The 14,401-nt window shown below is 42.9% G+C and overlaps 1 protein-coding gene across 21 annotated transcripts in view; it reads right to left on the reverse strand.

Annotated features, from left to right (window-relative positions):
- FNBP1 (formin binding protein 1) overlaps positions 1 to 14,401 on the reverse strand; it is a 92,901-nt gene that overhangs the window by 10,588 nt on the left and 67,912 nt on the right. For 4 of the 21 annotated variants that reach the window (XM_041475085.1, XM_041475084.1, XM_041475080.1 and 1 more), the window contains exons 10-13: positions 12,961 to 13,143; positions 8,217 to 8,303; positions 5,059 to 5,073; positions 933 to 1,042 (exon numbers count right to left, since the gene is read on the reverse strand). In XM_041475085.1, coding sequence (XP_041331019.1) covers positions 933 to 1,042; positions 5,059 to 5,073; positions 8,217 to 8,303; positions 12,961 to 13,143 — 395 coding nt within the window. Of the gene's footprint in view, positions 1 to 932; positions 1,043 to 5,058; positions 5,074 to 8,216; positions 8,304 to 12,960; positions 13,144 to 13,523; positions 13,551 to 14,401 lie in introns of all 21 variants that reach the window. The other 17 variants (XM_041475097.1, XM_041475099.1, XM_041475088.1 and 14 more) reach the window with 12 other exon arrangements.

The raw sequence follows: 14,401 nt of genomic DNA on the forward strand, positions 1-14,401 counted from the left end.
GTGGGAGAGAGGTGAATGAGAGTCCCACGGCTCAAGTTAACACTCTTTATACTTTAGAGTTTCCCACCAAACTCTTGACAATTGCAATCCTGTGCCTTTGCCTTGTGTGTATGGAAACTGGGAAAAAGTGTGGGTGGTAAGGAAGTGGGACTGCTCTGTGCCTGAAGCCTTAAGGGACAATGTTGCAAACATATGAGTCACAATTATTACTGTTTGTTTAACTCTTATTTAACTGCTGGTGCTATTTTCTCCATCATAAACTATCTTCATTTGAACTTCACTCAGCTGCAATTCCATATCTGATTTTAGTGTTGGGTTACCTCAGAATCAATACTGAACAGAAAGAAAAACCTGCACAGAGGCAAACCTAAAAGGTTACCACAGAGGGAAAAAACAAAGCAAGGAGAAATCATTAACCACATGCCATTTTCTTTTCTTGTCCATGATATGAAACATAAAGGAAAAATTCTGGGTTAGTAGGCAAAATAAATAGGTTCTTGAAAGCAAGCTGACACAAAATGTAGGCACATGTGTACAAATGCAAAGCAGTATTTAGGAAGAGACCAGTCTTGAAATCCTCCAGGGAAGAAAAGTTCTGTGTCTCACAAACAAAACACACTGAATCTTTAATGCAACTACAGAATGTGAACAAACACAAAGCACAAATACAGGCTGCCAGAATCAATTAAAAGTGTGTAGCTAAAATAGCCTTATTCTCAACCAGAATGATAAATGCAGCCTTGTAGAAAAAGCATTCACAGAAGCACAGGAGTCATTATCTTCCTGCTTCCAGGAAATCTGAGCTACAGATCAGACTTTGGATGATGCCATCATCTCATAACAGCCTCTCCTGTTGGGATCTACCCACATCCATCACACACAGGGGCTCTGCTCAGTGCAATTTCACTTTTCATTGGAGAGGTCTGACTCACCTTGAATCCATCTCTTTCTGAATGTCCCTGTTTAGTTCATCGACCTTTTGCTGAAGCTTCTTCCTTCTTTGCTCAGGTGGGAGATTGCTGAAGTCTTCTGGGCCTGCTCCCTGCACAGAGTGGAATGGAGAGTGGGGGAATAAGGGGATAAAAATTAATAATCAAAATCTGAAAGAATCATTTGGGATTGCATTTTGAAAGCAGCTCACAAAAACCTGTGCAAAATCACAGTGGTCTGAAGCATTGCTCTCATTTGTAGTGTGTTACCAGTCCCTGAATGGTGAGGAATCTGGATGCTCTCAAAATGATCCCAGGAACATCCTGCTTTCCTAACAGTGGCTAATGCAAGACCAGCTGGAGAATTCCAGAATTTAACAGCTAAGATGAGAAATTATTTTTATTTACAGTTGTATAAATTTTTTTTTTTACCAGAGTTCCCTTCTCATGGAAAGCTGATCCTGCCTTCTTTCACTCAGCTACAAACAGCATTCCAATAAAAGCAGTTCCTGGCTTTTATTCCCATGTCACAGTTGCACTTCTCCTGTGCACTGCTGACTGACTGCTGGTCCAACACAGTTCATTTTTGTCAGGGCTCTCCTGAACACACCAAGCTAACAGAAGCAGTCCCCACTGGACTCTGCAATTTTAAAAAAACATGCTGCTTACTTTCCAGGGTCCACATTCCACGCCAAAGTCTCTCAGCTTTTCCTCTCTCACTTGTACTCACATAAAAACCAGAAGTTATATCAAAGCCATGGAATCAGTCAGTTTGGAATCATAACCAAAGGGGAAAAAAAAAGTTAAGACCACAGTGGTTACCTTTGTGTGATTCTGCTTGAAAACCCCTTTTCTGCCTTCTGCTATGTCTCCTCTTGATTGCCTCAATTTGATATAGCAGATAGATGACACATAAAATACATCCACACTCTTTTCTTCACAGTTACACCTATTTTTGTCTTGCCAGAAGGCAATGGAGGCAGATTGGGTGGGCTACACTGAACACATATTAATAGTGATTAGTTGCACCATAAGGGAGTGAGGTTCTTGTGCATGAGCTTGAATTTGGGCAGCTTTTGCTCGTGGTGGCTTCTGCTCATTCCCTGTCCCATTTCTAAAGGGGAATATGGGACATAGGGTAAAAACACAAAGCTGAGTGACCAAATTCAGTGGTCCATCAGTTTACTGAGAGCCTTGAGCAGGGCTGGGCCATCTGTCCTACTAAAACACCAAATTTCTCTCTGAGGTGAAGGATTTAGAGGAGACACTGCCACAAAGCTGCTCATTGGACCTTGGCTCTGTACTGAATGTGCTGGGACTCTGTGACTTTCTCCTGCAGCTGTTCAAAACCAAACTCTGGGGGTGGCAGAGGGCTGGAGGACAGCCACACACAGGTCACCTCCTCTGGAGTGACCATCCCAAAGTCACAGAGCAGGCCTGGGGAAACTGCTGTTGTACTGACTGTCAGCCAAAGATGGCATGTGCTTCTAGTGAAGCTTTGATCACCTCTGCAATAATACACTTAAAACCCCATTTGTGAGACAATGAGAAAGCAAATTTAAGAGAAATTACTAAGAAAGTTATGCTGATTCTGAAACTTCACCCACAGAGTTCTACCAGGGTTACATTACTTGATGTGCCTGGTAGAGGAGAAATCTATTTTCATTTATTCTTTAACATTTAGATTTTGCTTGACAGCAACTCCCACATCACAACAGACATGAGAGTGATTCAATCTATTTTATGGATAATCTACACTAAAACCACACACATCTTTTTAAGGCAAAGCATCTGGAGGCAGCTTTGTAAACAAACAAGCACTTACAGGAAAGTCTAGATAACATATTCTGACATATCCTCGTCACTTCTAAGCAGAAGTGAAAGCTGTACACTAGTAGAATGCAACAGATAGAGTGAAATTTGGAAAAGCATCGTTTTGGTATCTCATTTTTGATTCTTCAACTTGATTCAAGAGTTCTAAGCTGGACTAAATCCAGCAGCTTGGCTCACAATGCTTCAGACCAAGGCAGGAGTTGCATGGAGCTGCACACCCAAGGCTGGTAGGTGACCTCACTCCAGCTTTAGGCTGTGCTCCGGAATTTCCTATGAGAAGCTGGAGCCCCTGCTCCAAAAAGGAGAGTGAAAGAGCGGTTTTTGCACATGCTGGGCACATTCCATGCTCTCAAGCACAAACACACCTGGGCTGCCTCTCAAGTCGTGGACATTGCCTACGTTTTTAGAAATGCTGCAGCAGTGAGGTGAGGGGAAAGCTGTGCTATCTCTGATGTGCTGCTCACAAGGCCTCCTTGCAGAAAGAGATTGAGTTAGGATTCAAATTGTCCCAAGATGAAGGGGTGTGAAAACAGAGCCTTGTTAGGACCAGTTTCTGGACTGAAGCTACATGTGAGGAGAGCATCAGCTTTTTCAGCCTCAGTTTTGGCTCTTGCATAGTGAGGATCCAAGAGGAGATTACAAAAAGCTGCTTTTCTCCATCTGAGGTGAAAACGGGTCTCAGCCCTCCCTGCCCACCTTTCCATTTTCTGCAAGTCCCAGGGAAAGGCCATGCCAGACATTTTTGGAGAATTTATTCCTACATACAAAGGCTTAACTCAGCTACACAGCACACTAGCACTGTGAGCAAGAAAATGGGTAGAAATCTGGTATAAATGCAGTGGAGTCCCAGGACAGAGGCTTGGCAACAGCCAAAAGAAGGTTTGCACGTATTCCAGGTACTTCCAGGTACTTCCTCAGACTTACCACAGGTCTTCAGTGAGAAGCAACCTTGCTAAAGGAGCCCAAGAAAGTCACTGTGCTGCCAGAGCAGCAGCAGGACCCAAAACTGCCAGAGATGCTCCAGGCCCAGCTCTGGTGGCCCATGATGAGCTGGATGAGCTGCCATGAGCAGAAGAGGCCCACAATGATGTGTCCAAGCACAAGATAAATGTAGAATCCCAGAACAGTGTGTGTTGGAAGGGATCTTAAAGATTATCTTGTTCCAACCCCCTGCCATGGCAGGGACACCTCCCACTATCCCAGGTTGCTCCCAGCCCTGTCCAACCTGGCCTTGGACACTTGCAGGGATCCAGAGGCAGCCACAGCTTCTCTGGGCACTCTGTGCCAGGGCCTGCCCACCCTCACAGGGAAGGGAAAGAGCACCCAAAGGCACAAACTGGTGAGCAATAAGAGAACTTGGAAGCTGACACAGCTGAGGTGCCCCTGTGGATCCTCTGAGGTCCCCAAATGCCATCACTGCTGTGGCCCTCGTGTGTTTGCACAAGGTGGGGCAGCACACCAGGCACATTCTCCTGCTGAGGGGCTCTCCAGGGCCAGAGGAACGTGGCCAAGCTGTGGGACATAGCAAGGTGTGGAGTGTCTCAAGCAAAGCAGTACCTTGTGCATGGAGTTCAGCTCGTAATTTGCTTTCCCAGGTCTGTTCACCCCTTCCCATTCCAGATCAGTAACATCTTTATCTTACCATAGTTCAAGTAACCTTCCCAGCTGCATCCAAGATGGAATTTAAGATTCACACAGACTCATATCTCTCAATTTGCAAAGTCAAATCAGACTGAGTTAACCTTGTTGGTTAAGGTTTATAGAACTTTAATTAATGTCATTATTGGTTATTCTGAAGGACTACATAGGGCTGTAAAATGTAGGTGATAATGATGCAGATTTCCAATAATACTGGACATAGAAAGCAAACTTTGCAGCTACTTTACACAGAAAGACATGCATGGCTCTCTGGAAAAAGTCCAGCAAGCACAGATACCTTTATTTTATTTTTTCCCCCTTCTTTTAATGTTTTAATGTATACTCATACAATAGCAGAATTGCTTGATATTGTTTTTCTACATTTTCATAGCCCTAGATTATAAAAGTGAAAACTAAACTATATATTAGAGTTAATTTTTTAGCAGCTTATTAGAAGACTGAATTCTGATCACCTCTATTAGACTCCAGACCTGTGTATTCAGATTTATCTGATAAATGTCAAAAAAAGCAAACACAAAGAAGAAACAAATTTAACAGTTAATTTCAGTGTCATGTCACATGTGGCACAGTGCACATTAAAACACACACAGGAAATTGTGATTAAAACACAGGACAGGCATGCTGTAAATGTGCTTACCAGCTTGAGAGAAAGCTTCATGTAAAATTGGAGAGATACAGGGTGGGGGGAGAGAGAGAAAAAACAACAATGCATCAGTAGAAGAGGAACTTTTTGAGGCTGATGTTACAATAAAATGACACAATCCCCTTGCTGTTGGAAGGCAAAATGGGTCACACTAACAGATCTGTGCAAAAGTTCACAAGATGGGCTTGGGCAGCTGCCATGACCTGGCCAGAAACAGGAATGGGAATGGTGGACCTGGGCACAGGTGAGATCGGACCTGGACTGACTGACAGCAGCTACAGCAACAACACTGGGAGCTCTCATCACAGCACTGAGGTGGGAAAAACTCACAGCTTGCAAATGCATGGGTGTCACTTTAGATCAAAAATGTGCTGAAATGCATCAGCCACCTCATGGAAGGGCTCTGGGGGGGTCAGCCCTGAGCCAAACCTCGGTGGAGAGGAGAGAGCAGCTCCAGCAGCACCCAGCACCATGGACCTCCAGGGAATGCCTGGCTCTTGGCTACAGCCAAAGGACAACACCCCTGGACTGTCCCTGTGGACTGCAGAGTGCTGCCCAGGCAGGCACAGAAAGCCATTTCACATTCTTGAACAATTCAGAAACAAATACTCAGACTCAAACGTACTTTGGCCACAGTCGGACAAGGTCAGGCCCAAGGAGGAGGAAAAAAACCCATCTATTCTCTTGACACCAAATTGGTTCTATGACAGCATGGTAAGACATTATTCAGCCTCCTTAAATGATATACATGATCTAATTCTTCAGAAGTTACCACATTTCCTGGGACAGAGCCCAAATATTATCTTTTAGTTGCTCTGGGAAAGCAAGGCTGAAAGCAGTGTGTGCCCATGGAGCAGCACATGGAGCCTCACCTGCACACACAGCTCTGGGCAGGTGCCCCAGAAACTCCCAGGTGAACTACTGTGCCTGGGCACACCACCACCAAAATTCCCAAAGCCTCTTCCAGCATTGCAAAATGACAGAACAGCTGCAGTTCAGAAGGATTTCCAAGAGATAGGGGGACTGCCAGTGCTCAGTTCTGTGCCAAGCACAAGTGAGCTGCTGCTCAGGATCTAAAGCCAGATAGAAAAGGAGAATCCAAACTCCACCCAGCCTCCTCCTCCTCCTCCAGCAAGGGGCACTGAGCTGCCCTGCCAGCTTTCAGGGACAGTTGTGAAATGCTCCAACTACCCAACAAGCTTGAGGTGCATAAAAGCACACGCTCCGTGTTAACAACAGCTGGAAGGTAAAAGCTGGAAAATGCCTCTCTCCAGGCAAGGATTTGTGCCAGACTTGGGAACTTCTTTCCATTCAAGTTCTCTGGCACTACCAACAGCTCCTGGCAATGGTGTTTTCAAACAGATGCTCCATTTCTAGCAAAAACACAGTTCATTAGGGTGGGATTTAAAATAAAGGCCCCACACCTCTTATGGGCAGCTGATTTAAGAAATGCACTTTTTTTTTTCCTCCCCAAAATAACAATTCCCATTAGTTACCAGGATTTTTACAGCAACACATGCCAGCCATTCAAGGAAAATAAATGGTCTTGAAATAACAGTGAAATGCTGCATGTGAACTGATCCTTCAGTGACAAGGCAGCAGTGACACTTCCCTCTGCAGTCCAGTCCATTAGGGAATAAACACATGATAATAATCACAGTGCCATGAAGAAATTCACCCTCTGAGCTAAAGAGGCCATTAAAAAAATAAAGCAAACAAAACCAATCCATTGGAGAGAGTAATCATAGAAGGAGAAAGAATGGTCTGAAGAAATTCAGCGTAGGCAGCTTGTGTTTGCATCATTGCTTTAGCACTCCTGTGAACTTTAGCATAGACATGATCAGCACAAATTGAGATTCTTGTACATAGATACAGACAAGACTCATGGTGCAGAATAAATATTTACCTATGAAGCACTCTAAAAAGGCACAAATGTATGCTACATGCGCTAGTGGCTAAACACTACTCACTCTAAAGGCACTAAATACTGCGGAGAATCATCTGCATCAAGGCTATTCTTTTGCTGCAAATTCAGCAAATTTGAAAGGGATTACAGACACTGTATGCCCAATTCTTTTGCTGTTAAGTATGACAAAAATAGAGAACTTATTAATAGCATTTCCAAATAGTACATCAGGGATTGTTATAACCGGTATAAATAAAGCAGTTCATAGGCTGGAAACAATGAAATGCTGAAATAAGTCATGTTCACAGTTTTCCATTTCTGAAATTTATTGGTAATTTTACATGACAGTGATTCAGTTTCTATAAACAAATATAAGCAGATTGAAAATAAATCTGCATTAAACACTACATAACTACTTTTGCCCATTCTATTGGGTTTCACAGCTAGAAACTTGCTCACAGCTCCTGGGAGAACAAAGGTGTTTTCCCCCTGAATGATCAAATAAGTTACAATTCCTTGAAATGAGCAAATGTGTTTCAAGCTGTCAATTTAAACCAAGCCTAGCTTAGTCTTGCAGGGAAAATAATGAAGAGTCTAAGAGCCACAAGCTTCAATAACACATGAGAGAGCATGAAAGCCAGCAGGTCCATGTGTTATTGGACAGTCACGGCCACTAACCTCACTTACAGAAAACAGGGTTGAAATAAATCACTGGACTTCCAGACATACAACCAAGAGGTAATTTTCTTTTCTTTTTTTTTTTTTTTTTTTTTTTTTTTTTAGTGGCCCTGTAACAATCTCCCCATACTCTGCTTTGTCCAAGTAGCAGATTTAGAGGTCACATATCTTGATTCCATGAACTATCATCATTATAGACAGCTCACAGAAGCTTCCAAAGGCTCTAGGGAATGCTTCACAACCAAGGCACAGAATTCCTGTCCATCAGGGCTCGTGATGCTCAAGACTGCATTCATCAAATAATTTAAAATAAATGTGCAGAACCTGTTTGCAACACTTTGAATTTCACAGGTCCAGCTACTTTAATTGTGCCAATTTCAGCATTTCCAGGACTAGCAGACATTATCTTTCCTGCACATCACACTGTAAGCTGCCACTTGCCTCCCACCAAATTTTCCTTGGCTCTCTGACAAAGCACATTGCCACAGCACACTCGGGCCGGCGTTGTAAGTGGGGTTAGCGACTGTGTAGCAACAGTATGGGCTGATCACACCATACTCAGACTTACAACATATTCCCTAGCCTCAACGGCACACGTGGGTGTCCCTAAAGTCCTCTTCATGAGTTCTTTGTGAATATACAAAGACTGTGTCTGCTGGTGAGTCAGCAAGAGAAAACACACATTGGTTACACCGGGGACGAGCGCGGCACCTCTGTGTTCACTGCTTCTACAGCGAAAGACAGCTTGGTGTTTAACTACCCTCAAAGTGCAGAGTGGGAGCCTCCCAGGAGCCAGGTGGATATTAAGAGTTCAGCATGCTCAGAGAGATCAGAAAACATGGTATTTTTAAATGCTTGTTTAAATACCAAGGTCAGAAGATATCTCTCTTGGTGCTAGAACAAACCGTGGATTTAATGATCCCACCCACCAAAAAGTCCCAGTCTTGGCACAGAGAGAGAAACTTTGGACCAACAAGTATTCCCAGGGCAGGGAACAGAGCAGGTTGGAGAAGGGGTGCTTTGCTTGCTGCCTCTGCATGCTCACAGAACAACAAAGTACTGATCAGTGGGGCAGATTCAGAGCTGGGTGTCGAGGGACAGGAGTGCGGAGTGTCAGAGGAGACAGGGAGGGAGGGACACAGCAACGGGTGCAATGGAAATAAAATCACATTGTAATGAAGTCAACAACTTCCACTAGAAAGGAAACCACAAAATTTCCTTTGTGTGCTTTATTGAACTCGGATACTGGCAGCAATGTCTGCCCCAGCTCCCAGACCATCCTCCCTGCTCAGCCACTTCCCGGGCTCTGGGGAGAGGGAGGAAAGCCAAGCACAGAGCACACGGAGTCATTCAAAGGTGTAAGTTCTACCCCTGGATGTTGTTAGTTTGGAGGATTGCTCTTTTAAAAAAAGGTGCTGATGTTACTGCTGCTACAGCAATAAAACTAAAGAACACAAAATTAGTATCAACCAGCAGAATACTGAGTTTCCTTTGTCCTCAAAATGGAATTAGAAAAAGCAGAGCAAGCATAAATGAAATTATAGTTATGTAACTGGTTCCTCTTTCTTTGTGCTCTTCTGGCTTTAACTTCCCTAAAGAGATGAAGTTGATTTGAAGTGCTATACTAATTTTATAGTGTCTTTTAAAGCAGCTATTTGAAAAAAACACAAAATTGTATGACAGTTTTTTCCCCTTCTCCTAGCTCTGATCCATAATAAGTGCTCTAACAGTTTCATGGTATTCTCTATAATGGACATTTCTGCTGCTGGGGTTAGAAGAAAAAAGCTTTGAGGGAAATACAAAAAATGTGATTAGAAAACCATAGACACTGACAAGAGTCAGCACCTAAATATTTAATTTTTTTTTTAACAGACTAGGATTTCATATTGGCAGTGACCACTGATGCTGGTATTGGTTCCTCCACATTAACCTTGCATCTGTTGTGAATTGTTCAGGCATCTGTTTCCTTCCATGAAAACAAGATTCATTGGATTTTTGGTTTGGAAGCAAAATTAAAACCAGACTGGGCACAGAACATATCATAGCCAATTATATAATTTGTTTTAACAGTCATCAGCAATTTTGCCAAATACAACATAAGATATAAACCAAAATTTTAAAAGAAATTGCTAAAACACTCTCCCTCTCCAGACACATTCTGATCTCCCAGATTTCATGGAGGAGTTGTATGGGAATCCATTCCCGTGTTGTGTTTCAAGGATCAATTACAATGTGCAATTCCTGCTGCTGGAATTTATCCTGCTACGGTCTCAGGACTTGCTCATGTCAAACAGTTACTTTTCCTTATTCCTTAAGACAATGCAAAAAAGGAGTGTGACCCCATTTTCTCTGAAGTAATTTTTTTTCTCTGGCTTTGTAGGATTTGATAGCTCAGTTTTATCAAGAAATCCAGGGAGCACCTGCTTAGCAATTGGGCTGAATACTCTAAAATAAGACTTAAAGAACCTTGTGGACACCTTCACTGAAGGTATCTGGAGTGGAATTCTGCCAAGGAACAAACCCAGCAGTGCAGAGACAATTCAGAGCAAATGAAATGATCCAGAGCCCCACTCCTGTTACACTGTGCTGCCCTGCTGGTCCCTGCACGACCTTCCAAAAAGTTGCTTCCCTGATGTACAGATCAAATGTTCTTCTTTTTCACCTAATAAATTTAAAGGATTTGTGGGTGGTTCTTAATTTTCTTTTTGCCTGGTTAGAATGATGTTATTTTTGAAAGTCATATGGCACTTTGATGATCTCTTAGTCTGACCATTTGTAAAATACAAATCACCAAGGAGCTCTAAAATGTGAATTTGACAAGTCTCCAAATGAGACAGAGCAAGTTGCCAGAGGTTTTCAGCCTCTCCTCCTCCTCCATATCTCTAAATGATCCAAGGGGCCTGAGTTCATCCCTCTGGGATAAGAGATGATGATCTGAACACTGGACTCCAAATCCTCAGGATGAGTCAGGCAGGAAAAGTATTTACATACAAACATCCTGGTAGCTGACAGGGGAAGGAAATGAAATAGCAAAAGAACACAGTGAAAGGTTTAAATGAAGATTTAGCAATAGCCCTTCCTTGCACATTCTCAACGAATGTGTCAGCAGAAATTTGAGGGATTCCAGAGAAGACTATAGGACATTGTTCTCATTACTTTGCCTTTCACACAAAGGACTTAAAACAATATGGCACGCAGAATTCTTAAGGAGTGCTTGGATTTCTTAGCTATTTAATACATAAAATAATGGCCTTCCTTCAGGAACTGTGAAAAGCAATTAGTTATAATTGCTTATATGGCCAAGCAATCAGTCAGTAGGGATTTGTACATTTGAAATACAAACTGGTGAAGTGCCCATGGAACTACAAACCAGTATTTTTAAGTCAAGTAGGAAATGCTCATTTCAACATTCTGTTCTCTGAATGCCACTGTGGAGCATTAGACTGCCACACACCCCCTGACCTCCACAGTGCCTTCACCCCAAAGTGACCCAGCACTGCCCAGGACAAGGAGGGCTCCAGCTGCCACCCCTGGAGTGGTGCCACCACTCAGCACATCCTCAGCTCTGCTGCTGCACAAGCAGAACTGAAACTCTGTTCCCCCTGGAAAAACCACTGAGAAAAGATGCTCTGAGCCAAATTGCAGCTGAGGTAAGGAGGGACACGTACAGAACCTGCCTTTGGACAGCTTAGAAACTTCCCACTTCCCCAGTGAAACAAGGACGGGAAGAAATGGGATTTTTTGCGTTCTAAGTATCCCATTAAATGGCAATTTCCTAGCAAAGAACTGAAACTGTTTAAAACATCTTTATTTTTAACTGTTCTGTCTGTAACCAGATGAGACAGTGCATTGTTTACAGCACTGCTCTCAGTTCTTTGTAACCAACCACTGAAGTTCCCCATGGAAATCATCTCTGCTTTTATACAGCTCCAGTCGTCAGACCTAAATGAGTGCCTGGAGCAGAATTTGGGCTGGTTTAAGTAGTCACTTCCTCACTGTTAGTGTCTGCTCTAAAAAAAACATTTAAAATACTGAACACTTTTGTCTTCTTCCTGTAATTTATACTGGAGAAAATAATTCTAAGGGTTTCACCTATGAGGCAAAGCCACGCTGTGCCAGCAAATTTTCAGTAGACCCATGCCATGTGTGAGTTTCTGGCAAGATAAAGTCTTATTTTTGTTTGAAAAATGGCAAATTTTATCTCAGGGACCTTTTTATTTACTGCTTATGAAGACCACCAATGAGAGGATTTAATTCCACACAAACACTTCAGCATTGGTTCATGAATATAACCACAGCTGCTGTCAGCAACAGGAACAGCAGCTGACCTGGAAAACCTCAGGCCACATTTCCTTCTTTATCAACAGCAAAGGAAACAGGGATACTGAGCTTGGAACAGTGGTGATGTGTCACAAAGTGTTGGTCCAGTGTGACCTAAACCCAGGTGAATCCCCAAATCAGCCATGGAGGCTTTCAGCATCTTTCCACCACACAATGCTTAAACCAGCACTGACACTGCACTGCAGCTGCTGGCAGGGGAATCCCAAATCCTGCTCCCTCGGAAGCTCTCCTCTGTCATTTGGAGCTTGCATACTGCACCAAAAAAGCTTCTGCACACAGAATATGATTTTAAACTGTGCATTGTGATGCTGGGAATTGTGTCCCAGTCTCCCCTGAGCTGGCAGCTCTGGCTTAAAGCACACATGGACCATGGAAAGGCTTTGTTACTACCCAGAATCAGTTCACCTTCCTCCTCTCACCAGTTTCTTTGTCAAGACTCAAGAGTTCCTACACAAACTAACACTGCAGCACCTGAACCACGAGCTGAGTGACTGGAACAAAGTTCCCACTGCTCCAGTGACAATGTCACATCATTCCAGACTGAGCTTTTACCAACTGCAATCACACTATTATCTCCTAGAATCCCTCCTAATTTGCTCATCTCCTTCTGACACAGACATTGAGCTGAACCCACCCTGCAGAGAGAAAAACTAAAGACTTTGACTTCTTACATGAGCATTACTCAATGTTCAGCTCCTTCTTCCTTATTTTATCCAGCCCCTCCTCCCCCCCAAGACACCCAGATGGGTCATTTCCATCAGGAACTCTACTTTTTGTGGTTTCATTGTGGGGGTTTTGACTACAAATGGCTTCATATGTTGGGAACCCTTGATTTGTCTGCATGTTATGATAAAACACAATGGAACCATTCACAAAACAAAAGTTTTTACATAACAGAACGTGCAATAAAAGCGCAAGAAAGAAAAGAGAGAGAGTAAGAGAGAGAGAGAGGTATCCAGAGGAGAACTTACCCCGCGCTTTAGGCTCCTGAAGCAGTGGATTTTGGGTTTGGAGGTCATGAACTCGTTGAAGCGATGGGAGAGGGGTTCCTTTTGCTGCTTGGGAGACTGGGGGCCGTTGGGAACAGCAGAGGGTGAGGCAGAGGCAGGGGGAGGAGGAGGGGGCTGATGGGGGGATGTTAAAAGGGACATAAGCTACGTATAAGAGATGGAGAAGTGACAGAATAAAAACCAAAATAAAAAGATAAAACACAAAACGAAAATAAGCATCAAAACCAATATTTGAAATCCAGAGAAAAAACCAATTAAATAATTAAATATTAAAGGCCATGGTTTAAAAGAGGGGAGAAAGCAGTAGTTAAGAGTTGTGTTAAATGAAGAGTTGTGATAAATGAAAGTATTAGTGATGCAACAGAAGAGTAACACAAAGGTATTTTGAAGGAAGCTCATGCAGACTCTTCCATGCAGCACTATCCCCATAAATTGCCCTGTTCTGCTCTGTGGACAGCTGCAATAATGCATATGGATAGAGCTTTCAAATACCTGAATTTAAATGGATCAGATAAGGAAGGTACCTTAGTGCCCAGTAGCGTTTCTATTATCTGGAAAACAACAAACCACATTCCTTCCTGCTTCCAAATCATACCTCAGCAACGTGCATCACACTTCACTTGTACAGATCACTCTATGAATTTGCTCAGGAGTTAGTCCTGCTTGTGTTTTTATTCTGGCTACACTGATGTAAGCACCAGACAGCGAATCCTCTCCCACACCAGCACTACAGGAATGACCCCTTGAGAACATGGAGATTTTCAAAATTCAAATTTAAGTGGTTTGGTAAAGGGTCAGAGCAAGAGTGAGGTCAAAAAAACAAAGCTATTCTGGGCTTCCATCAGTGTTACTGAAACCTGATTTGAGTCCAGTCCCCCTGACACGTCCTGGTAACCCCAGATAAATGCTGCCATGCATTATGGTGTAAAGTATGACAGTGGGATGAAAAAGGTTTAATGGGTACATAAGTTAATATGGTCTTTTAAACAGTCAACTGCTCAGTTAGTTCTGCTCCATTAGTTGTGCTTCAGAGTGAATCCCAGCAATTCCCTGCTCCCAGCCACCCACCTGCTGACCCCAGTGCACAGACTGCAAAGACAACGCAAATGGAAAGCCAAGGAGAGTTGGAGGAGTGTCAAAACAGTAACGCCACACTGAAGCTTCCCACAGGTAACAATGTTAGTTGGCACACATGGCACTAGGTAAGTGGTTTACAACTCCTTCTCCGAGTTAGGAACAGAAATGGACCATGGCAGAGACGTGACAACTTAAGTTAAATTAATTTAAAAACTGCAACATAATTAATGAAATTATACAAGAAAAAAATAATTAAAGTTATAAAGAAACTTAAGTAAACAAAGACTACAACAAAACACCATATTAAGACATCAGTCATTAACTT

The sequence above is a fragment of the Pyrgilauda ruficollis genome, unplaced genomic scaffold, assembly GCF_017590135.1.
Source record: "Pyrgilauda ruficollis isolate IOZ18807 unplaced genomic scaffold, ASM1759013v1 scaffold34, whole genome shotgun sequence".
Lineage (NCBI taxonomy): Eukaryota > Metazoa > Chordata > Aves > Passeriformes > Passeridae > Pyrgilauda > Pyrgilauda ruficollis.